Source organism: Fulvia fulva, chromosome 2, assembly GCF_020509005.1.
Source record: "Fulvia fulva chromosome 2, complete sequence".
Taxonomy (NCBI): Eukaryota; Fungi; Ascomycota; class Dothideomycetes; order Mycosphaerellales; family Mycosphaerellaceae; genus Fulvia; species Fulvia fulva.
Genome location: NC_063013.1, coordinates 5,738,112 through 5,760,343, shown reverse-complemented (window position 1 = coordinate 5,760,343; position 22,232 = coordinate 5,738,112). Strand labels below are relative to the sequence as shown.

Sequence of the window (22,232 nt, the reverse complement as noted above, 5' to 3'; positions counted from 1 at the left end):
ACTAGTTGACTCTCGTCGGAGCCGGTCTGACCAGCGACGCGGGCCATCCCGCGTCCAGCTTCAGCATCACTGTGACATTTGTGCCAGGCTTTCATTGGTCGAGTAATGTAGCGCCGCCGTGGGTGCTTCTCCTTGCCGTCGCAGTTTCTTCTTGCCCCTCAACCTCGACGTCTCCGACACCACCATCGACCAACACATCAGCCACCTCAACACGACGATGAACGAATTCTTAGCGATCAGTTCGCACGCTCATCGACCTCAGGGAGCCTTCATTGAGTTTTTGACGTCTTGTCGCATGTTCTGGTCGAGCGTCATGTTCGCGGTCGCGAATTGGACCGGAGTCTGGACGCGCCACACATCATTGCAAAACCACAGATGAGTCGATACATCTCGAGCGGTACAGTCTGGAAATATGGCTGCACTCGAGTTGGCTGTTAAGTCGACCACTACTACTGTCAGTCGACAGCAGATCATATGCGACATGCCTTGATCTTTGTACAACCAAGCCAACGCCAAGTCGAATTGCTTCGCCCGGACATCGCAAAGAATACGGCAGTCAGACGGGACTTCCAGTAGCGTAGAGCTATGCGATACACTCGAGCTTCAAACACCAAGTCACGATGGCTACACAAGCACACCACCGCGACTGCGATACCGCGACTGTGGTCGGCGTCACAGGACGACAAGCTTTTCCCCAGCAGACACAACTCGCAGAGCTGGCAACACAAAGCCAAACATGTCAACAGTATTGCCGCATTCTCACGACATGATTTCGTGTTGCGAAGGCAGGCAAGCGGCTCTGCTGTGGCGAGACGGAGTCGGCTAAGCTACCGACTTGGGTTTTGCACCAAAACACACCACAGGGGACCTGCTTCGTCTCGGCCTGCTCCAAGCAACAAGGGTTTTTGGCTGCAATGGTCACCGTGACGTTCGACTGTCGACATGTCCCAGTCATGGGCGATCTCACCGAATTCATCACCTAGTGAAACAATGTTACCTCAACGACGCTTTGCAGACGCATCAGGAATTCAACACTGGTTGCCATTATATATGCTGGATTCTGGTTCTGTCTTTTGGTATCTGGTCGACTAACAGTACACAGCCACCCCAACGCCACGCATTGTCTCCTGCGACCCAGAAGCTACTGAAGAAGCTACACAAGGAAATCTGGTCGTCCAATCATCACATCGTGTCTTTGTCCGACGCTCGCTAGTGTACTCCGACGACTATCGTTGAAAGCCGAGCTGGTGGCTGTCAGAAGATCTCCGCATGAACTGTGAAAACTGGTCGCCAACTTGTGAGGCTCCTGGACCAGACTGCGTCGACTGTGCTATCGGAGGCTGTCGAAACGCGGACTGGTTGTGGTCACCCACCGAGTGACGACTTCCACCCATACCGGCCAAAGATTGCGCCCGAGAGTGCTTCGGGTGCTGTGGGCCAGAAAATGAGTGCGTCCTCGATGATGTTCCTCCCATGGACACTGGAGATGCCGAATCCAAGCTTCGCATTGAAGGCGATGCAATCGCTCTCATGTGAACTCCACTCATCGCGCCTCGAGCAGTTTCCGCTGCTTTGAGCATGTTGTAGTTGTGGATTGCTTTGCAGTTGCACCCTTTACTGGGGTCGTGTGCCAGTGCCTGGTTACGCAGGTTCGAGAACAAGTCACGAAGCTCTCTCTCCTCGGCTCTCAGCTTGTTGTTTTCTGCTGTAGCCATTCTAGCTGACTCTTCTAGATCTTCGGTGTTAATCTTCTTCTTTTGTCGACACTTGGCCGCCGCCAGCCGATTCTTCTCGCGATACCGCTCCCGCTTATCCTCGAACCCGTCTTCCTCCTCATCTTTTGGACTCTCGACCGCGCGACCACTGTCCTTTCGCGCCTTCTTGGCTTTGGCGTGTCTCTGATTGGCCGCGTTACGAGCTCTCTCCGATTTCGCGACTGCAGCAGCAGAAGATGGTGGCACGACACGAAGTGGTTTGGAGGGCAATGCGAAGCCTTTGGGTGTGTTGTCGTCGGGCGGTGTTATCTGGCCATGTTGATGGGCGACACTGGTGCTACGGCGGCTGGCGATGTCGCCTTGCTTGGACTGCGGGTGCATGTTCATACTCGCCGGCCACGACGATGAGTCCGGCGAAACATCTTGGTCAAAAACAAACGGATCTACAAAGTTGGCGCCGTACTGATCACCCATCGCGGTGCCTTGTGCATGCATGTTTGGGCCACTATCCGAGGTCAGCAGCTGTTTCGAATGTGCGCATTGCGATGCTGGCTTACTTTACGCCGTGCATGCCTGGAAAGTGCTGGCCATTCTGCTCCGCGAGCACATTCAGCGAGGCAATGTTCTGCTGCATATTGCGGAGCTCGTCATCGTTGCTGTCGTCGAACATGAAGCCGGATTGAGGGTCGAATGCGGAGTCTGGAAGCGACTGGTGCTGTGCGGTGCAATCACGATGATGCGATTGGAACATTGGTGATTGCTGTTGTTGTTGGAGGTTCGCCATTATAAGCTAGATATGACGATGGTTCCAGCAGGCGTGAGATAACAGAGGTTTGGCCGCGGGTGAAGACTGGAATGGCCCTGGTCAGGAAGTGGCGACTTTTTTCCTTTCGCGGCAAGCAACGTGCGGCAACCTCGTCGCGCCGTCTGGAGACCTAAAAGCCTCGTGCTGGTATGCTGGCGCTCAGTGACCGTTTGTCGCTATGCTGCGGATGTCTCCTGGTTATGGTTGGTGATTGTACTGGAAAATCAAGGTGAGTTCTGAAGGTGATGGTGGAGTGGCAAATCAAACGTCGCAGCAAGCTCCGCAATATTGGAGGGAGCGTTCCGCTGGGTATGAATAGTATTGTGGAAGTTGCTTCCGTCACGCAGCCGTAATGCTTGCTGTGATGCCCTTGCTTGCAGACTGATGGAAGCACGATTGATGTGGCACTTTCGCGCGAGATGCAGAGCTCTGAGAATGCGTCGGGGACAGGTCCGCTACCTAGATGTCATCGCGGCCAACGTGGTGCAGCGGACAGAGGAGCGCCACCAATGCACTAGCGATTCGCACCAATCAAAGGGGTCCGCATCGCTCTATGCGGCAGCCATCGCCGATCGCCTTTCACGAGCCACAATTTCACGCGCTTCCGCCACCGCACTCCTCTCGCAATCCTAGCAACGCGCCCGCTTTTACATCACTCAAGCCAGTGCGTTGCAGCGGCTCTCTTCCTGGCACACGTCGGCATCGCACTTTACTCGCTGTTCTGAGCTTCGGGATGTCGACTGACAGAACCCCTCCACCTTCGCTTGCGCAAGTCGCTGGAACTTGGGAACCGGACCAAGTTCGGTGCGCTGCTGACCTTCGAACAGCCACCTGCCGTTTTCGCGCGGTGAGGCCAAGTACAAAACTCAATGTCTGCCCCACGACTAGCTCATTATGCAGGCACATAGTAGCTCCTCTATATGATCTCGAAAACCATCGGCTGGTGCCGAGCAGGAAAGAATCGTATAGTCTGTGAAGTTCTAGCTGTAGGATACAACAGAGCTAATATCGGCTCGGTGTGCGTGCTTGTTGCGATCTGTACTACTGTAAATCGCAGGCACCCTTGCTATCCACCCATGCTCGCCCAGTCTGTCGTCTATCAAAAGTGACGTCGACGCATATGCTGTGCTCCTGGAGGACCTGAATCCATCCACATTTCGTGGTGTCGCACTTGCCTGATGGAGCTACATCCGATAATGAGGCACAAGCGATGATGTGGTGCTTTCCCATTGATTTCTGGTCGTGGAGCAGTTGACTTTGTCCCTACGTTCTTCACACTCGTGTCTAGTCCGTTCGGCAAGCCGCACCACGCCCCGAGCTCGCAGACGCGCCATTAGCTGTCATCATCCATTCTTTGCAACGGTGTGGCTTCAGGCATGTATTAGCGAAGCGTCACAGCTACGAGGTATCAGAACCACGGTGACAGCACGAGCCTGCGGCCTGGGTGATGGCGATGCGTGGGCAGCTTCCTCTTCGTGGGCAATGCGAGGGCCCAGCAATTGCTGACCGTGGCTTCAAAATGTGCTGAACGGGCAAGTCAGGGGACATGGCGCTGGATCGGCAGCGCTGCAGACACTGCTCTTTGCCTCGTCCTGCACGACATGCATAACCTCCAGCCACGACACGTGCTCATTTGCACAAAACATCTTTAGCGGTGCAAGAAAGCGGCGGCTCGAGCCGAGCTGCAGTCCCAACCCGGAATCCTGACATCTGCGAGAACAGAACGCATTCCAGGTTGGGCAACGCGCGCATCGTTCTGCCAGCTGTTGCTCGTCCACAGGCGCACATGTCGCCTGTCGCCGGTATACCTTTTGATCGATGTGGATATGGCATACAACACCCCTATTGGCGTCAGAGCGACTGCGCAGCGACATGGCGCGAAGGACTCCAGAATATCGCTTGACGTTGGATCCAGCAAGGACGAGGTTTTCCGCATGAGGCTAAAGGAGCTCGAAGACGAGAACTCCGATTTGGCAGAGAAGGCAACTGCCGCTTGTAGGTCATATCGTGCTGCGTATACCCTTGTGCCAGCGCTTGCTCTGGTCCACGATCAGCAAGTGCCAAACAACTCGCTAATGATCCCGGGACAGCCCAGCGCTTTGTCGACTACGAGAACAACATCCTACAGCTGCGGACACAGTTACGAGAGCAGCAAGAGCGCCACACAGCAGCCCTCGCTGCGCATCATGCCCACGATCCAGAGCCTTCGACTCCCGTCCACACCGCAAGTCCAGGACTGTCCAGACTGGGAAGCTTCATGCGCAAGCCTTCTCTCGCTGCTACAATATCAGGACCCTCACCCCGTGAACAGGAACTAGAGGCATCCCTCGCGAAAGAACAGTATGCTCGGATCGAGGCGGAGAACAAAACAAAGCAGGTCCATGCTGAGATAGAAGAGCTGAGCGCATCGCTGTTTCAGCAGGCCAACGACATGGTTGCCAATGAGAGGAAAACTAATGCGGGACTGCAGGCGAGGATACGTGACCTGGAAAGTGCTGGCGCGGATGGTCCGGTAATCGCCGCCAGGAAGGAGAACGAGAAGCTGCGTCAAAAGCTACAGGTGATGGAACAGAGAGATGTCGAACGCCGTAAGAGACTGGACCGGCTTGAAGCCGCTCAGAAACGAATCGATCGAGTCCGCACCATGCTCAAACCAAAATGAAGTTATGCCAGAAACACATGTAGCGTTCTGTGGTGTGTGCTGCACACGACATTCTGGACGGATGGGCTTGGCTGGCTCAATGTACTGGCCAGAGGCTGCGGTGCATAAGCCCGAGCAACGCTTCCATTATAGCGGGACTGGAAGTCGAAAACGCGGCGCAATTATTGACACATGGGCGTCACTCGAGAACAATCGGTCTGGCAATTCGATCTTTTGGACATTTGCGAGCAAAGCACCTTTTGCATGCATGTCATTCGAGCGCCTTCTCGACAGAATGCACACAAACCGCTGGAGGATTCGCCAAGCTTGACTTGGACCCCTGCCCCGCCAGAACAGCGTCCTGATTTGAGAGGCTGGCAAAGCCAGTCCTCAAAACATAGACACAGCCACGATACCCCAGAGCATCGCCACGCATCGCCCCCTTCGATGGTGCTCGCGCAGGAGCATAGGGCAATCGCTTTGTGGACGACTGACGAGAATGGATTTCGCAGCCTCACCGTGCCGGTCTTCGAATTCCAGCGATTGGGGGAAGATGAACAGCGGTTCTTCATTCTCCAGCCTGCTGATGATCAGACTTCGCATGTTCGCTGCCACTTGGATGTTAGCCCCTTCTTTGAAGCTCCGCCGTACATCGCTGTGAAGAACGCTAGAGGGTATCGCTTGTTGGAAGATCCAATCGAGGTGGATGGCAATGGCATGATCATCTCTGCTGGATTGGAGAGATTTCTGAGGCACTACCGGAGCACTATAACCAAGCCTACACGGCTGTGGGTCAGACACCTATGTGTCGATCAGCAGGATGCCCGCGAACGGACTTCGTTCTGGACTCGCGACTGGTCCGACACAATGTACGCGATGGCCACAGAAGTCGTGGATATGTCTGCCTTCAATGCAGATCTCATCGACAGAGGTAAGGTCCAGCAAGTTCACGATTCCAGATACAGTAGATGGACCAAAGAATGGTATGGAGGGCTTGAAACCGTCACACTGCCGAAGGTCTATCCGATTCGCCCAGGTTCTGTGATGAGAAATTCAAGGATTGAGGCACCGGTCGCGGAATACCAATATAGCCCTCTGGATCTGGTCGCAAAGGAGATCCGGATCATTGTGCTTGTGCCATCGGTCGACGTTACGGCGCCGATTGTACTGGATCTTGCGCACTGTCCGATGAGATGCGAGGTGAACTACGCTGCTCTTTCCTACAGGTGGGGCGTCAATGACGAGGAAGGCATGATAACGCTCAACGGACAGAGGAAATACGTAAGGAAGAACCTGGAGGAAGCTCTCAGGTCGATACGACATAAGGAATGCTTACAACCGTTATGGATCGATACCATTTCCATCAATCAAGAAGATTTGCCAGAGCGTAGCCGTCAGGTGCCTCGTATGGGACGACTCTATGATTGCGCCTCCGCGGTGATCTGCTACATAGGTTCAGCGAGTGACGACAGCGATCTGGCGCTGCAGCTGATCAGGGAGCTTCAGCAACCCATGATCAGGCTTAATCCAGATGGGGAGTGGCATTTCGGTCAATGGAGCTACAATCCAGGGAATGGGCCTACTTTTGGTGAGAACCACATCAAGCCGCCACAGCTTGCACGTATGTGTGCTGCATTGTATAAATTTGTCACCCGGCCATACTTCCGACATAGCTGGGTGCTGCAAGAAAACGCATTCGCTTCGAACCCGACCATCGGCATCGGCACGAACTACGACACAAAGTTCGATCAGCTAGATATGGCTGCTTACAACTTCGAGTCTATTCTCGGCAACGACCCGAGCATGGTAGGACAAATACTGAGCTCGGACGCCTCCTTGAAATCCGTCGACATAGATCAACTTGCATTTCCAAGAAAGCTTTTCTACTTCCGACATCTTGTGAGCAGAGGCGCACCAGGCCACATGCTTTTCCCTTTGCAACCATACAACAAGGGTCGCCTGGCCTCCTGGAGACTCTTATTCTCGCTCGAGACTTTGAGTGTAGTGACCCAAGAGACAAAATTGCGTCCATTTGGAACATTGCCCAAGATAAGAATGGTCTCGCCTTTTCGCTTGATTATGCAAGATCAACACAGTCTACATACATGGCTTTCACCAAAGCTTGGATAGCACAACACTCCAACTTGGACATCGTTGGTGCTGTCGAAGCCTACGGCAGCGAGTCATTCTACGCAGACGCACCTTCGTGGTGCCCGGATTGGTCTACTCCGAGTACAGCAAGCTGTCTCATCCGACGGGAGCGCATTCCGAACATCTTGATGATGGCAATCAACAGCTTGGACGGCGTACTGTATTCTGCAGATGGTGGTATCGAGCAAGCTGCTTTCGACGAACCGCTTTTTTACTTCGATGAAGATGTTCTCTGCTGTACCGGAATCTTGCTCGACCAGGTGCAGTTTGTGCTAAAGGACGCACCTGAAATGCCGGATGGCACCTTGGTCCCTTTCAGCAGCGACCCGTACGTCTTTCACAAGTTCCAGACATGGACGAAGGAGCTGGATGACCATTTCTCAACCAACGGCATCATGACTTACAAGGACAATATGCAAGCCGCTACTGCGATGATGCACGGTGACTGCACAGCGGCGTGGCCTCCTCGAGATGAGAACCCAGAAAACTGCTCCGAGCTCCATCCGGGCGAGAAGTATGTCAGCATTCGGCAAGACTCTCGGCACATTAGACGCTATGGAAGTGAATACGATAGGAGCGATGCATGGACAACCGTGAAGACTGTCCTGCGAGGCAGGAGACCCTTCGTGACTGACAGCGGTTACATGGGCTTGCTGCCATCATATACAAGCGTCTCAGACAAGCCGTGGCATCTGGCCATCTTCGCTGGCTGTTCTGTACCGTTGCTCTTACGAGAGCAGGACGATGGGATCTACAAGATCTCTGGCACTTGATTCGTGCAAGGTTGGATGGAAGGCGAAGCACTCTCGGCATTTATGGGAGCCGACTCTGCCCAAGACCTGTGGACTACACTACTAGACATTCCCAAGCTCAGGATAACATAGAATGTCGCTAGGCTATGCAATCAACGCTATCAGGGTATATAGAAGATACAGTATAGATCACGTACTACTTTCAAGTCCAACACCACGCTTGCGCGCCTTACGCACAGCGTTCAAACACTTTCCAACGGCCTCCAAGTCTCCAAGTAGTGTTACATGCCCTCGCTCCGAGCTGACAATGCCCCCTTTAGCAGTACGGTAACCTTCTGGTACCATCGCTGCTTTCGCCAACACAACTCCATCTCCGCTTGCGAATGCCAACTCATCGTAAGCATCGGCATGCTTGATGCCTTCTCTGCCGTCTACTTTTGCGCCGAAGACTGTCGGGGTGCTTTTCCCGTATATCACCGCGATGGGCGGGTACGCGTTTGATACGTGGTGCCCCGGGATGAAAGTAAGCTCTTGCTTGAACCTCTTTACTTCAGCCAGTGTCCGCGTAAGGTATGCTATTGCCTCTTCTCGTGGGATAGTGACTGCTGTCCTGGGCGAGGGTGTATCTGCATTGATGTCGTCGCCATCACTTCCTGGTTTTGCAAAGTTGCCGCTCACGACTTTATCCTGGTCGCTATTCGTGGTACCCTTGGCCATATCTGGTTCTGTGATGCCACCAGCCGTCGCTGTGTCTGTCGGATCGCTTGACTGACGGCTACGTAGCAGACTACCTTTGCGCCCGGTTCGTGGAAGGCTTGGTAGTACATTTGACATGGAGCTAACGTATCCTGACAGTCCTGTTGGCTTTGGTCCCGATGCCAAGGAAGGTAGAGGACGGGCTACGCATGGCGAGAGTCGGTAGTCGATCCACGTCTGAGGGTCAAAGAAGTCCACTGGATACTCCTCGCGGGTGTTCTTGTCGAAAAAGCACTTGCCGTTGAGCGGCAACAAAGCAAAACTTGTTCTTATCGTGAAGTTAACTTGTGCTGTCAAGACCCTGCTGCTCAATAGAACTTCGTCGCCATTTCGTAAGGGCCCAAGGATGTTGACGCATGTTTTCGGTACGCCGGCGTACACAACACCGCTGAAGAGGTCGGGACGCTGATTGACGGCATGTCTGGTGATCAGTCCCCCCAGAGAATGCGCAATGACTGTAGCTCCCTTCCGGGGCTTACCCGCCTCGGGTCTATTGTCGGGCAGAGTCTCGAGGAACGCGATGAGCTGTTTGCTCAGATATGCTGGATCCAATCGCCAATCATAGCCGTAGTCGTGAAGTCTCAATCTACCAGAGCGGCCGTTCTCACTAGAACGCAGGCGCTTAAACAGACGTTTCGAGATGTCCACGGGTCCAATGTGTGTGAGCATACCACCAGGTATGACCGTATCTTTGGCTCGCTCGTTGCCATCTTCTGTAATCGGGACTTCCAGGTCAACTTTACGCAAGTTGAGTCCCACTTTCACAGGTACCCACAATTGGCGATGGGGAGGCTCAGCCGACCTGAGAACAGATCCACGATAGCCGCCAAGCACCACCAGATCACCCTCCAAGTCTTCCAGGGCCTCTGAGAAGTTTGGGTGATCGGCCGTTGCACGGTCTGCAGGCGCGTCTAATAGCGCAGCCTTTGCAGAATGGTAGGGCTGCCTTGTCATAGGATCCACCGGCTTGTACGAATGCTTGCGAGCATGATTTGAGATTGGTTGTGGCACTTGACCTGTCTTCGACGATGTCGACCAAGATCGCTCACGATTTAGGAAGTCCGGAGTGAAGCTGGAGACGCTGAAGTTTGATATCGAAGGCATACTTGGCAGTCTGATACTAGAGTCCTGCAAGCTGTCCTTGATAGCTTTCAGTCTGCTGTTCACTTGTTCTGATACATTCTCGAATCGGCTGTCATCTCCAAGAGAAGAAACGTGGGAGAGTGTGCGCTGTGTAACAAGTGAACTGTCGGAAGTCGATCTTCGCAGATGCGGAGGCCTGGTCCTAGTCGGCTGCAGTTTAGGCAGCTCCCCAACTGCCTCTGCTTCCTCCGCTTCTCTGGGGTTCTCGGTCTTATTGAACGCCGATGATGAAGAGCCTGCTGTGATCTGAGCAGCGCCCGATTGAGTCCGCGGGCGTTGTTCGCAAAGACCGTCAAAACGAGGCAGCCTGGTAAAACTTGCATTCTTCTTCAGACTGTGCTCTTCGCTATCGCGGCTCGAGAAGAATGGCGAGGTCAAGGAGAAGTTTCTGGGTATGGATGGAAAGCTTGGGAACATCGACTTGGTCCGACTGTCACCTTTCGGTTCCGGACCAGAAGAAGCTCTCCTTCTACCAAAGGAGAAGCCATCGCGCAGGAACGACCTGGTCTGACTAGTTCTTTGAGACTGCTTGTGCTCTGGTCGCCACGGCGATGGCATGCGCTGAGCGGCGCGCGAGCGTTTGGGGGACACATCCTTGGATGGCGGAAGTTGACGACTGCTGGATGACGGCTCATCTTCCTCATTGGGCTCTTCTTGTGCCTCCTGAACTCCCGGTGTGGCGCCAGCAAAACTGTTTGCGAAGTAGCTGCCAGCTTGATCGATTGCCGCCGCCTTTTCGGCCGCCGGCGTTGTCGGACTTAACAATCTGGTTTGCTCCTTTCCGATACTGACGCCCACTGTCTTGCGCACATAGTCCTCGTCGGGCGTAGCTTGATGAGGATTGTCATCGTCGGACGAAGTGGCTGTATCGAAGGCCAAGATGTTGTTGTATTGAAGCTCTGCCAGCGCGCTCCGGCTCAAAGGCAGTCCGGGGGGTGCCATGTTAGAGCTTGGCCTGGATGTTGCAGACTGCAGTCATATCACCAGGTTCCCGTCAGCGGCAAAATGCTGATCAAGGTCGTCAGTGCAATAATGATGATGAGCCAGCATTGAACGGGGCAAGTGTTCCTGACACAAGGCGCGACATGATGTGATGCTTCTACTGCGTAGGATGCGGATAGAGATGGCCTGGGAGGGTTACCAGGGGCTGTGCATGTTCGTGCGTCGTATGTATCTGGCAGGCGTGTTCGCAGGAGTTCGGGGTTGGCGACAGATGTCAAGACGGGAGCGATAGAAGGAGCAGTGCATGACCAAGTCTTCCTTGTTTATCTCGCAGGCCTCGCATCCTACATGTAGGCAGCGCAGCAGCGCAGCAGCCCTTCACGCCTGCCGAAGGAGCCGGCGTGCCGGACGGCAGCAATAATGTCACCACCAACGTGAACGGCAGCGTAGAAAGAGGTACATATGTACATAAGTGGCACAGCGGTGCATAAAATGGCAGACATCAGGGCAGTCAATGACATGATAGGCTGGGGGCCCTCGGAAACAACACGGTCCCATGGAAGCCAGCCGCGACATCCGAGCAGCAACGCATTTTATATTCTTCCAACGACACATGATAAGTCCATCGTATTCCTTCGTACCCTCATCTTCACGTGCTCACTGCTTACAGCTCAACGGGCATACGAATATCACCCTTGACGACGATGAAAAGAAGGCCAACCCAGCATGACTACATGCCATAAGCATCTGGGAACTGACTTTCGACAGTGAGGTCCCATCAACACCTATGCGCCGTTGGTATCTTGCCATACGCTCAACACTTCCTGCTCGAAGACTGATGATTACTTTCTCCAACTTGCATCCTGATATCACTGCAGCATCTGCACTCGCCGTACCAGCACTTGCCTTTGCGCACGCTGCATTAGCTTTTCACCTTGTACTGCCCGTGTCGTCTCGCGGCCGAAATCACAAGGTCCGCATCCACTTATTACTGCCTAGGTAGGTACCTTGCAGCAACCTTCGACATGGGCGCGAGGAAGGCCCCGGTGATCCCTGGGCGGAGCAACAAGAACGTACCGCATCGCATGCGGCATTTGACACCGCGGCCGTGTACCGGATCCTTGATGGTGCTCTTTGCAAGTACTCCCCATGGATTCTGCCGTCACCAACCAGCTGTGCTTCAGGTTGAACACGTCGTAACAATGTCAGTATCCGCCACACTATCATCCTGGGACAATGTCACGATTAGCGAGCCCGCAGATCATTGCGAACATTACGCCTGAAGAGAAGGAGCGGCTGTTTCGTGAGACCAGACAGCCTATGGCCCTGGGGGTCCTGTTTTCCTTCTATGCGTTGTCAGCCATCTTCGTGTCAACTAGAATCTGGATCCGTCTGCAGAGACTTACGTTGGACGACTGGCTGATTGCTGTGAGCATGGTACGGAGCCTGACTACATCTACTTGTCAAGGTCTGATGCTAACGTCGGAGTGGAGGTGATATGCACCGTTATGGCCGTCTTCATCCGCTACCGTTTGTGAAAGCTGCTGCTTCAGTGGCGCGAGCTGACCTTGCGCTAGAAATATACTACGGTGACGGCCGTCATCTGATTGCAGTGACGATGCACGACGCAGACAAGATCGCGCAAGTATGAGATGCATCATCTTGACCCACTAACACTCGCTGACACCAAGCAGATGAACTTTGTTGCGGTCACCTTATGGGTCTTCTCAATCACGGGAACAAAGATGTCCATCCTGGTGCAGTATCTTCGACTCTTCCCGACACGCAAGACTGCTTTCTTAATCTGGACGCTGATGGCTTTCGTGGTCGCTGGCGGCATTGTCACCTTTACAGTCGTCATGACTGCATGCTTTCCTCTCGAAGCGGTTTGGGATACGGCACTGCGTGAAAGCGAGCACACGAAATGTCTCAATCAAAGGCTGTACGCTACAATTGTGAGCTGCGTCCTCATCATAGTCCCCATGCTGATAGTCCCCACGACAGATTCTGGCAGATTCAGGTAAGAAGGTCATGACCAAGAGAGTGTCGCGCATCATTCAACGCCTGAATGCAATGTTCGAGCAACCCGCTGACAGCCTGTTGCCGCACAGTCCGCCTACGAGGCCGCAACTTGCTGGATCATGCTCGGTATTTTGGTCCCATCGTTGTGGAGGCTACAATTCCCTATCACCAAGCGCATCGGCGCCATTGTCCTGCTCGGTCTCAGTTCATCGTCGTGCATAGCTAGTATCCTTCGCCTGAAAAGTGCGTTCGACGCAATACCAAAATCGGCGGATGTCATACATGACTTTACCTGGACTGGAATCATGTCGACTGTCTTCGCCGCTGCCGAGTTGCAGACAGCGATCATCTGGTGCGTGGTGTGGCTCACCCCGACAGGCATCTCTGACGACATTCCAGTTGTTCCTTGCCAGCGCTCATGCCTCTGCGCTTCAAACTGTGTCCTTGGTGGTTTCGCTCGAGGGGATCATCAGGGTCACCCGTCGATATCCAGCGACCGGCACCAAGAGACCTGAACGACCAGCGATACAGCTTGTTCTGCCTACACCTTTGATGACCGAACTCACAAATCCTGGGCTTGGATGGTCGTTTCAGAGTGGCAGCTCGGCAAGTGGCAGCACAGGACTCAGCGCTTCCGCGTCATCCACGAACAGTGCTTCGAATATGCCAAACTCTCATCCTGCTGACTCGCGACCGCCGTTTCACACGATACATGAAGATGAAGAGGCACCACACATAATCAAGACAAGCGAAGCATCAAAGAAAATTGGAGCCAACACAGTATGAGAGGTAATGATCATTATCGTAACAGTATGTCACTGTACATGTCTTACACAAGGGCTAAGAACCGCTAGGAGTATCATCAGGAGCAGTCTCCAGACCATTCAACTGACCAAGCGTTTGTGTTGGAAGATCGAGATCACTTCTTCTTCTTTCCCTTGGCATTTTTGACATCTGTGCCACCCAAGATCGAGTCAAACGTCTTGCTGGTATCAACAGAATGCGCAGGAGTTCTTGGCCTTTCCATAGGACTCGGCGCGCTGCCATCAGGCGTAACACCGGCAGGAAGTGGCAGAGCTTCCAGCCCCAGTCCAAACGACGAGTACCGCTTACTAGCCCTGCTCGTGCCACTACGATTGCTGGTACGGCTGTCTGGCCGAAGGAGATCGTTGCCTGAAGGCGGCGCCGGAAGCGGGTCATCATATTCGGCGCCCGTATTGCTCTGTTGTTGCATGTTCAAAGCAGCACTCAAGATAGGATTGGACGCACACCACTTCTCAGCCATCTCCCAGCAGTGGCTTCGACGGTATATACCCTCAACACCGTGCTCGACGATGTCTGAAGGTAGACTCACAACTCCACCGCCTTCGCCGCCGACAGAGAACCATGTCCTGCGATTGCCTCCGGCTCCAGCGGCGTTAGGGTTGGCCCAAGGCACGCCGGAACGAGGTGGTTCGCAGAGGAAGTACTCCACAGCTTTTGTCCATTTCAGTCCAGGCGCGTCACAAGCCAACATGGGTAAAGCTTGGAGAACCGTGTACATGAAGATCCATTGTCCTATCCGGATGTCTTCTAGTTCGTGCATCGTGCAGCCATGAGCAGCACGTTTCTCCATCTCTCGGAAGGCATCGACGAAAGGTGTAACTCTTGCATCGTCGTTCCAGCTTGACCGCAACAGCTTCTGGAGCTCGTCGTCCTTGATCTTCTTCTGCATAGCTTTGGCGTCCTTCTTGGCATCCTGTCCGAACTCGGGTCGCGTGTGCTTCAAGGATGGGAGTCTAGGCAAGTCGAAGGGCATCGGAGGCTTCACCGGGGGTGAGGAACGATCATATTCCGAGAGGACAGCTCTTAGGCCTCGTACAACCGGTTCATCTCGGCCTCCATCCTCGTTGACGCCATCGATCGTCCGGGTGGTCAAGTGATTCCGGTCGACCAGAAGATCGTACAAAGATGAAAGATCATGGTACACATCCCGAAGCACGAGTCTATTCAGGCCAGAGGTTTCCAGGCTGTTTTTCTTGCTGCTAGCCTTTGGCGGCCAGTCGCCGTATCGCTGCTTGTACATACCCATGATGAACTTGCGCATGCCCAAGAAATGCTCCTTCCATTGGTCGAATCGCACGCCCTCTTTTCGTTCGATCGAAGTCTTGGAGTTCATGATCCCTGAGAACAGGAAAGGGAAATCGAAGTCGGTCATAATCAATCTGATTGACGCAACGCGCTTTTCAAGGTCCATTGCAGCGCGCGTGAGCCGATTCTGGGTGATGGGAGAAATCATGGCGAATTTGGGGCTCTTCAGCGCCAAGAGATCGCTGTGCTTCCCAACAGCATGTGTGAAGGCTTCGTTGTAAAGCAAGACATTCTTCATGCGCTCACCCAAGACAGCACCTTCAATGGTCTTTTCGCGACTGGTTCTGACATCAGCGAGTCCCAGTTCCTCAATATAGTTGTCAAAGCTCGAGTTCGCAACTTCGCCGTATGTGGACCCGTCGACATTACTGAACTGGAACGACTTCAAGATTCCGGCAATGGTCAGGAAGATATGGAAGAAAGTGCTTCGTCGTTCGGTCGCCACAAGCGACTGTCCGCAAAGGAAGGCGAAGAAGTTGCGGTAGTCGATCAACGTTTGCAGGTCCTCCATAGCGCCCTTCTCACCATCAGGCCTTGTAGAAGTTGGACCCTGGGGTGTGTGTGCTGCGCCATCAGAACTGAGCTTGACGGGCAGATAGAGATGCGCTTCCTGGGCCTCCGAAAACTGGGAATAGTGGCCACGAGAGTCTCGCGAGGATGTCGAGCTAGTGCCTTCTGCGTTACGTTTGGGGCTCAATGGAGGTGTTGCAGGGTCGTTCATAGATAGATGTTGCGTCCGTGCTTCAAGAGGCATCTGCCTTCGGTCTCCAGATACGACCGCTGCATTGCTGTAGATGTCGCCAAATGCCAGCTTCGTCAAGACTGGCGACGAAGCAAATACGGCCGAGTCGACCTTGAACGTCGCTCCTCGCCCAGAAGTCCGAGGGTACAGATACACAAAGCAGTTGCCGTCTGTGTTGTCCCAGAGATCTTGTGCGGGTTGCGGATTGATAAGCCCATCTGTATCGTATGGTACTCGCTGCGGGTGTCCCGCGATCCAGGCGACTGGGCCATTGCTTGCATCGTCTTTCTTCTTGTTTGAGCTCCACCAATGTTTCTTCTTCTCTTTTGCAGCATCATTTGGCGATTGCGGGGTGATGGATGGCTGGTCGGGCAGCTGTATACTCGGTGTCACAGGTCTGCTGTAGTTTCCTGGCGTGCCAGGCCTCGAACGGTCTCGCGATTCGTTCCGCGCGTGGTAGCCAGCGGCGGTGATGCTGGGCGGGGGCATAAGAGCAGCATCGCCATCTTGAAGCTGCTGGAGACTCGGTAGCGTTGGCTCGGCAGGGGTCAAGAACTGCTGCCCAGAGGGTCTTCGCGCGGTGTTGTAGGCTGGCGGCTGTTTGGAGAGCTTGCCCGGGGACTTGGAGCGCGTGTCGGTCGGCGACATTCGTCGTGGAGAGGCAGACCCGCTGGCTGGACCCGATCTGTCCTCGGAAGATAGGCCAGAGGTGAAGATTGCTGATAAGCGCCGCGACATGGTGGCTCGAGTCTTGACTGCGGTGGATTATGATCGGTCATGCGATCACGCAGCAGCAATCAATAGCAATAAGTTTCAAGCGAACGTGATGCTTGCGAAGAAAAGCGACCAGGCTGCTCAGGTGAATGTCGGGTGTCAGGAGGAAGAGGAGTGGGCTGCATGTGCCTCCTGCGAGTAGGGCATGGCCGAGTTTCAAAGCAGAACAACACACACGTCCGTCGACTGCGGCGCAGGCAAGCAGGTACATTATACATAGCCGCGCGAAGAAGAACTACTAGTCTACTGGCGACCCATGTGCAGCTACGTAATGTGGTCGGGGCGGAGCTCAAGGGTCGTGGGTCGTGCAGTGCTTTGAGAAGGTTCTCCACCCATGTCTCGTAGATCCGCGATCCGTGAGGACTACTGTAGCCAACATCACATCAATTGTTATGAAAGCGAGAGGCAAGCGTGGGCAAGCCTTTCCAGCCTTGCATTGGGGGCGGGTACATGTACGGATTTGGGACTCGACCAGCCGCCGGGCGTCAGCCTGTTTGTTTGAGGGACGCCATGTGTGCCAAGGCCACGAGCTGTCTAAACATAGGACGGGTGCGGTGGCCAAAGGTTTGAGACGACTGCCGGTATGGCGCAATAGGCATCGATTGACATGCTATGATGCTGAGCACTGCTGTGCCAACGTATGTATACTGTACCTTTAACATTTCAACACGAGTATCGATATCAGCGGCATCGGCACGTTCCTCCGTATTGCAGTGCTGAGTGCATACGACGACGCCGTCTTTGCTTCCCACAATCTGACGCATTCGTCATTGAAGTTTGTGCTAGTTGTGCTAGTTGTGCTAGTTGTGCTAGCGGTTGCTATCGAACAGCCGCCATGTCAACATTCAATCTCATACACCTCGTAAAGCACCTCCTCTGGTCGGCAAACACGGATATGTCTACCAACTATAGTGCGACGCCTGCGGGCTTGGAGGATGAGATTAAGCCTGCCATCAATCTCCTTCGCGGCTGGCCGAGCAGTTCACTGCTGCCCGTCGAGCTAATTAAAGAGGCAGCTAATGCAGTGCTCAGCGACACTTCCGTAGCTTACGATGGGCTATGGTATGGACCAGACCCTGGCTACGAACCAGCCAGAGTGGCTATCGCTTCCTGGCTGACGTCCTTCTACAAACCCACCGCGTCCATTTCAGCTGGCCGCATATGCATCAACGGCGGAGCATCGCAGAGCCTAGCATGTCTGCTCAGCGTCTACACCGATCCCGAGTATACGCGCAACGTATGGTTCGTAAGCCCGGCCTACATGCTGGCATTCCGAGTCTTCGAAGACGCCGGGTTTCATGGCGACAAGCAGCGTGCTGTGCCTGAGGATGAGGAAGGAATCGATCTTGAGTATCTGCGGCGAGAGCTCGAACAGAGCGAGGCCAAGGCAAAAAAAGAAGGAAATACTGCTCCACGATACAAGCCGCACAGGGAGCGAGCAAAGGTCTACAAGCACGTCCTCTACTGCGTTCCTACGTTCTCGAATCCTTCCTCGAGGACGATGAGTCTCAGGAGGCGACGCGAGCTCGTGCAACTAGCACGAGAGTATGACATGCTAGTGTCATGTGATGATGTGTATGACTTCCTGCAGTGGCCAGCAGATGTGTCTCAGAACCAGCTCAACGGATCAGGAACAAAGCTCGAGATGATGAAGACATCACACTTACCGCGCCTAGTGGACGTGGATCGGGAGCTGGACGGCGGGCCCGAGCGAGATGGTGCTGATGGTTTTGGAAACGTGTGCTCCAATGGCACTTTCTCCAAACTGCTAGGGCCAGGGCTTCGGTGCGGCTGGGTCGAAGGCGCAGAGAAGTTCTCCTACGGCGTTTCTCAAGCGTAAGTGCTACTTTTCCTGTTCTGGACCTGACATCGCAGCGCGGTACCTGCATCACTGAGTACAGTGCCCAGGTCGCAAGGCGACGTTTGACCATATTTTCGTGCGTCGTGCGATTTGTATGACATTGGCATATACCAAGATACTGATGCACAGAATGACAGAGGCGCCCAACGATCAGGCGGCGCTCCATCACATCTCACGAGCATTTACATTTCCAGGATGCTGGTGTCCGGCCAGGTACAGAAGCACATTTCCGACGTGCTACAGCCGGCTTATGCCTCGAGATACAACACTATGGCGAAAGCAGCGAAAGAGCACTTACTTCCACTAGGCTTCAGCTTGTCACAGCCGGACCGCGATGTCGTAGGCGGATACTTCATATGGCTGGGACTTCCGCACGAGATCAAGGCCATCGAGCTGACGAAAAGGTGTCAAGAAGCTGAAGCATTGATCATTGCACCAGGTAGCATCTTCGAGGTACCTGCGGATGATAGTGCCAAGTTCGAGCATGACATACGCTTGTGCTTCGCTTTCGAAGATGAGCCCAAACTGCGTGAAGGCGTAAGGCGGATCTCTGTTGTCGCCAAGAAGCTACTTGCGGGCGCACATTCGACAGGAGATTATGTTATGGTGCCGAAAGCAGAGGACGAGGATAGACTGCAGAACTTCATGTGAATCGACGCTCAGTCGCCTGGCTCGCTTGATTGTTTCGTGAGCCGCCCATGGTCGGCGCTTAGCGCAAACGATATGCTCTCGCGACCTTGTCAGCTCTTAGATGGATATGCAGTGGCTCTCGGCGCTTGCAATTGCGGCACAGCTGCAGTATATTGTTGCGCAGTGGACGTGAGAACAATGCAGTGCGACCATCTGCGTGTCTAGCTGGCTTGAACAACCTTCTGGAACAGCTCTGTCCATGTCTCATCCTCGCGACACTACTCCTCCATCCCGCGACAAGCAAGTCCCGAGTCCGTGGAACACCCGAGGGAGACTTCAACATACCATTCGTCTAATAAGCCTCAACCTCTGGCTGTGGGAACTGCTAGGCTTACTGACCAGTACGCTTTGCATCGGTGCGATAATATGTATTCTGTCCATCTTCAACGGCAAGCCAGTACCTGATTGGAGCTATGGCCTGACGGTCAACGGTCTGGTCTCCATTCTCGCTGGTATCGCGAAGGCATCCATAGTACTCCCCACTGCGGAAGCCATCAGCCAGCTGAAATGGTACTGGTTCTGGAATCAGCAACGACCAGTCGTGGACTTTGAGCGATATGACAGTGCGAGTCGCGGCCCATGGGGTAGCCTTGTCCTACGGTGCTACCCACGACTCTGGAACATCGTCTCTTTGGGCGCTGGGCTCACGATCGCCGCGATCGCCGCGGAGCCTTCTCTGCAACAGATACCTATTCTTTCGCTCAGTACGGTTGCAACTGGGAATGCCAGCGTGTCACGAATCATATCGATCACGGGACATGAGAATGACGGTGCTTCCAATCCGATCCTCAACATGAGTATGAAGGGTGCTGTGTACTCCGGCATATTCGACACAGAGCTGAGTAATACCGCCGCGATAATGCCAGTATGGCCAACTGGTAACTGCACATGGCCCAGATTCAGCTCTCTTGGAGTATGTAATGCTTGCGCAAACATCACCTCGAGAGTGTTTGTGAGTAGCACCAACCCTGATTATCCGGTCTGGACACTGCCGAATGGTGGCATTGGCTCCGGTCTCAACCAGTCCATAAGCCTCCTTGGCGGTGACTCCTCCGCGGGCTGGATGGTAGCCGGATCATGGAACAGTTTGGCTTTCGACCAGAAGTTTGCAAACCAAAGCATAATCGATCTCAGCTTCATCTATCTTCCGCCTGTGAATGCCACGCTGCTCAGAGACACCAACAGTACGCGTGCCAACGCTGCTGAATGCGTGTTATGGCCGTGTGTCAAGACCTACGATGCAGTCATGGCCAATGGCGAGTACAAAGAGACAGTAACAGATATTTGGCCTCCTGTCAATGCAACATTGAGCGAAAATCCGGCTCTCAAATCGATGTGTAACTGTACGTACAGAGAAGGCTGCAACGAGCTGTCTCCGATTTCACAGTACTCCACCTGCAATGTGTTGATTCCCAGGAAGCTGGAATTACGTCCTCCCGGCGACGATACCTCGTACATATACAATCTAGACTCGTACAACTTGCTGCGTAACTGGCTCGGTTTCGTGCTGCAGCTTGTGTATTCCTCTGGCTACAACACTCAGTTCTTGATGGCACAATCTCGGAACGATGTACCTCAAGCTTTCTACTCAACTCAGCTTGAACACGCCAACGCCACACAAGCCTGGGAAATGCGTGGACCCAGTGCAATCATGGAAAGGGTTGCGACTAGTCTAACGAACCATGTGAGAAGTGCTGGTGCTGAAGAGCAAAGCGTGGCAGGCACGGCTTTCACAGCGCAGAACCTAGTACACGCACGCTGGGAGTGGGCGATCCTGCCTTTGGTGCTGCTAGGTCTCACGGTCTGCTTCGTTGTAGTGACCATTACCCTAACCGCACGGAGAGGCCTGCCGCTGTGGAAAAGCTCTAGTCTGGCTCATGTGCTACATGGTCTTGACGATGACAGCTCCGATGCAATGACTGCAAATCGGTCCGACCAGCTCGAGAGCAAAGCTAAAGGCTTTACAATGAAGATGGACTTGGAGCTCGAGAGGTGGCGATTGAGAGGCCTGCGAAGGCAAGATTAGCTAGTCGATCAAGCGTACAGAAATCTCAGGCTCACCGAACAGTGCACTTCGATCTACTTGTCGGCGATCCACCTGCAGCTCATCCTTCTCACATGGCCTTTATGCACTTTGTTGCACGGCTGCACCGACCCGTTCCAAATAACAATGTGGGACGTACCTTTGTGATACAGACAGGCGCATGCGTGTAAGCTCGACATACCGTGACCAGCACAATGCGGGGACCGCAGGACAAGCATACGACCTCCTAGTCATGCGCCATGTTTTAAGATCGGTCGTCAGGAGCAGCAATGCCGTGAATCGAGAATGACGATGCGGAAAGAATCAGCGACGAGAAGCGGACTGATGTTTATCGATGTCATTCAGTCTTCGTTGCATTTTCCAGACCGGCCTGTCCAGATGTGTATCGCCATTTCTGTGAGGCTTCTGGGGTATGTGGTTGGACAACAGGTAAGAACGATCTGTCAGGTACCGAAGTCTCCGTGCGGCCTCGTGCCGAGATCCTGGTACGCTGCGCCAGCAACCCTGTCAGCCAGGTGACGAGTCGGCGTCGACGCTTCTGGGCCGGAGAAGACGCCAAATGCTTCACGGAGAATCAGTCTTGATCAGAATCAGTCTAATGAGTGTCCACAGTCACGTCGACCAGTGACGCAGAGTATTGCAGCTTTGCGGTGGCATCTTGAGGCAAAACCTGAGATGCGTCGTGGCGCTAGCGCGTTTCGCGCCTTCCTTCCCAGCCTATGAAACGGCTGCAACGGGTGTGGCTGTTACCGGCCCATGCACTAGGTTTGGGGAAAGTACACCTCAGGTCTAACCACACAGCAGTCTCGCTGGGCCACCTGAGCATGATGGCTCGTGGTATGGCAGCGCCGGTCCCTTGCTATGCGCACCCCGCCGCGACTCAACGTGACGCCGTTGAGATGGCCGTCGACTGGCATGTCACAGGGCTGGTGGGCAGGCCTGGCAGTACATTCTTGCGCCGCCGCCTTTATGCGTGCCCAATGTGCTTGCATGCTCGTAACCGAGGGCGGTCTGGTGGACCATGAGGTTAGGAGAAATGACTACTAAGACAAAGGCAGTCTTGC

The 22,232-nt window shown here is 54.0% G+C and overlaps 8 protein-coding genes across 8 annotated transcripts; 5 read left to right on the top strand and 3 right to left on the bottom strand.

Moving 5' to 3' along the window:
- Nucleotides 1–1,226: 1,226 nt before the first annotated feature.
- Nucleotides 1,227–2,499, bottom strand: CLAFUR5_03530 (Transcription factor atf21; the record flags this gene model as incomplete). The annotated part of the gene is made up of 2 exons (XM_047902678.1): nucleotides 1,227–2,220; nucleotides 2,273–2,499. 2 exons carry the CDS (start codon nucleotides 2,497–2,499, stop codon nucleotides 1,227–1,229), a joined length of 1,221 nt encoding a protein of 406 aa, XP_047758646.1.
- A 1,847-nt stretch (nucleotides 2,500–4,346) lies between these two features.
- On the top strand, nucleotides 4,347–5,182 carry CLAFUR5_03529 (uncharacterized protein; the record flags this gene model as incomplete). Its single annotated transcript, XM_047902677.1, has 2 exons — nucleotides 4,347–4,515; nucleotides 4,611–5,182. 2 exons carry the CDS (start codon nucleotides 4,347–4,349, stop codon nucleotides 5,180–5,182), a joined length of 741 nt encoding a protein of 246 aa, XP_047757860.1.
- Nucleotides 5,183–5,608: 426 nt separating this feature from the next.
- On the top strand, nucleotides 5,609–8,085 carry CLAFUR5_03528 (uncharacterized protein; the record flags this gene model as incomplete). Its single annotated transcript, XM_047902676.1, has 3 exons — nucleotides 5,609–6,566; nucleotides 6,621–6,967; nucleotides 7,258–8,085. The coding sequence occupies 3 exons, from the start codon at nucleotides 5,609–5,611 to the stop codon at nucleotides 8,083–8,085; spliced, it is 2,133 nt and encodes a 710-aa protein (XP_047757859.1).
- A 168-nt stretch (nucleotides 8,086–8,253) lies between these two features.
- Nucleotides 8,254–10,905, bottom strand: CLAFUR5_03527 (uncharacterized protein; the record flags this gene model as incomplete). Its single annotated transcript, XM_047902675.1, has 1 exon — nucleotides 8,254–10,905. One exon carries the CDS (start codon nucleotides 10,903–10,905, stop codon nucleotides 8,254–8,256), a length of 2,652 nt encoding a protein of 883 aa, XP_047757868.1.
- A 1,236-nt stretch (nucleotides 10,906–12,141) lies between these two features.
- Nucleotides 12,142–13,713, top strand: CLAFUR5_03526 (uncharacterized protein; the record flags this gene model as incomplete). The annotated part of the gene is made up of 4 exons (XM_047902674.1): nucleotides 12,142–12,342; nucleotides 12,600–12,860; nucleotides 13,002–13,286; nucleotides 13,327–13,713. The coding sequence occupies 4 exons, from the start codon at nucleotides 12,142–12,144 to the stop codon at nucleotides 13,711–13,713; spliced, it is 1,134 nt and encodes a 377-aa protein (XP_047757867.1).
- Nucleotides 13,714–13,846: 133 nt separating this feature from the next.
- Nucleotides 13,847–16,537, bottom strand: CLAFUR5_03525 (uncharacterized protein; the record flags this gene model as incomplete). The annotated part of the gene is made up of 1 exon (XM_047902673.1): nucleotides 13,847–16,537. One exon carries the CDS (start codon nucleotides 16,535–16,537, stop codon nucleotides 13,847–13,849), a length of 2,691 nt encoding a protein of 896 aa, XP_047757866.1.
- Nucleotides 16,538–17,408: 871 nt separating this feature from the next.
- Nucleotides 17,409–19,085, top strand: CLAFUR5_03524 (uncharacterized protein; the record flags this gene model as incomplete). Its single annotated transcript, XM_047902672.1, has 2 exons — nucleotides 17,409–18,409; nucleotides 18,572–19,085. The coding sequence occupies 2 exons, from the start codon at nucleotides 17,409–17,411 to the stop codon at nucleotides 19,083–19,085; spliced, it is 1,515 nt and encodes a 504-aa protein (XP_047757865.1).
- A 238-nt stretch (nucleotides 19,086–19,323) lies between these two features.
- Nucleotides 19,324–21,150, top strand: CLAFUR5_03523 (uncharacterized protein; the record flags this gene model as incomplete). Its single annotated transcript, XM_047902671.1, has 1 exon — nucleotides 19,324–21,150. One exon carries the CDS (start codon nucleotides 19,324–19,326, stop codon nucleotides 21,148–21,150), a length of 1,827 nt encoding a protein of 608 aa, XP_047757864.1.
- Nucleotides 21,151–22,232: the final 1,082 nt, after the last annotated feature.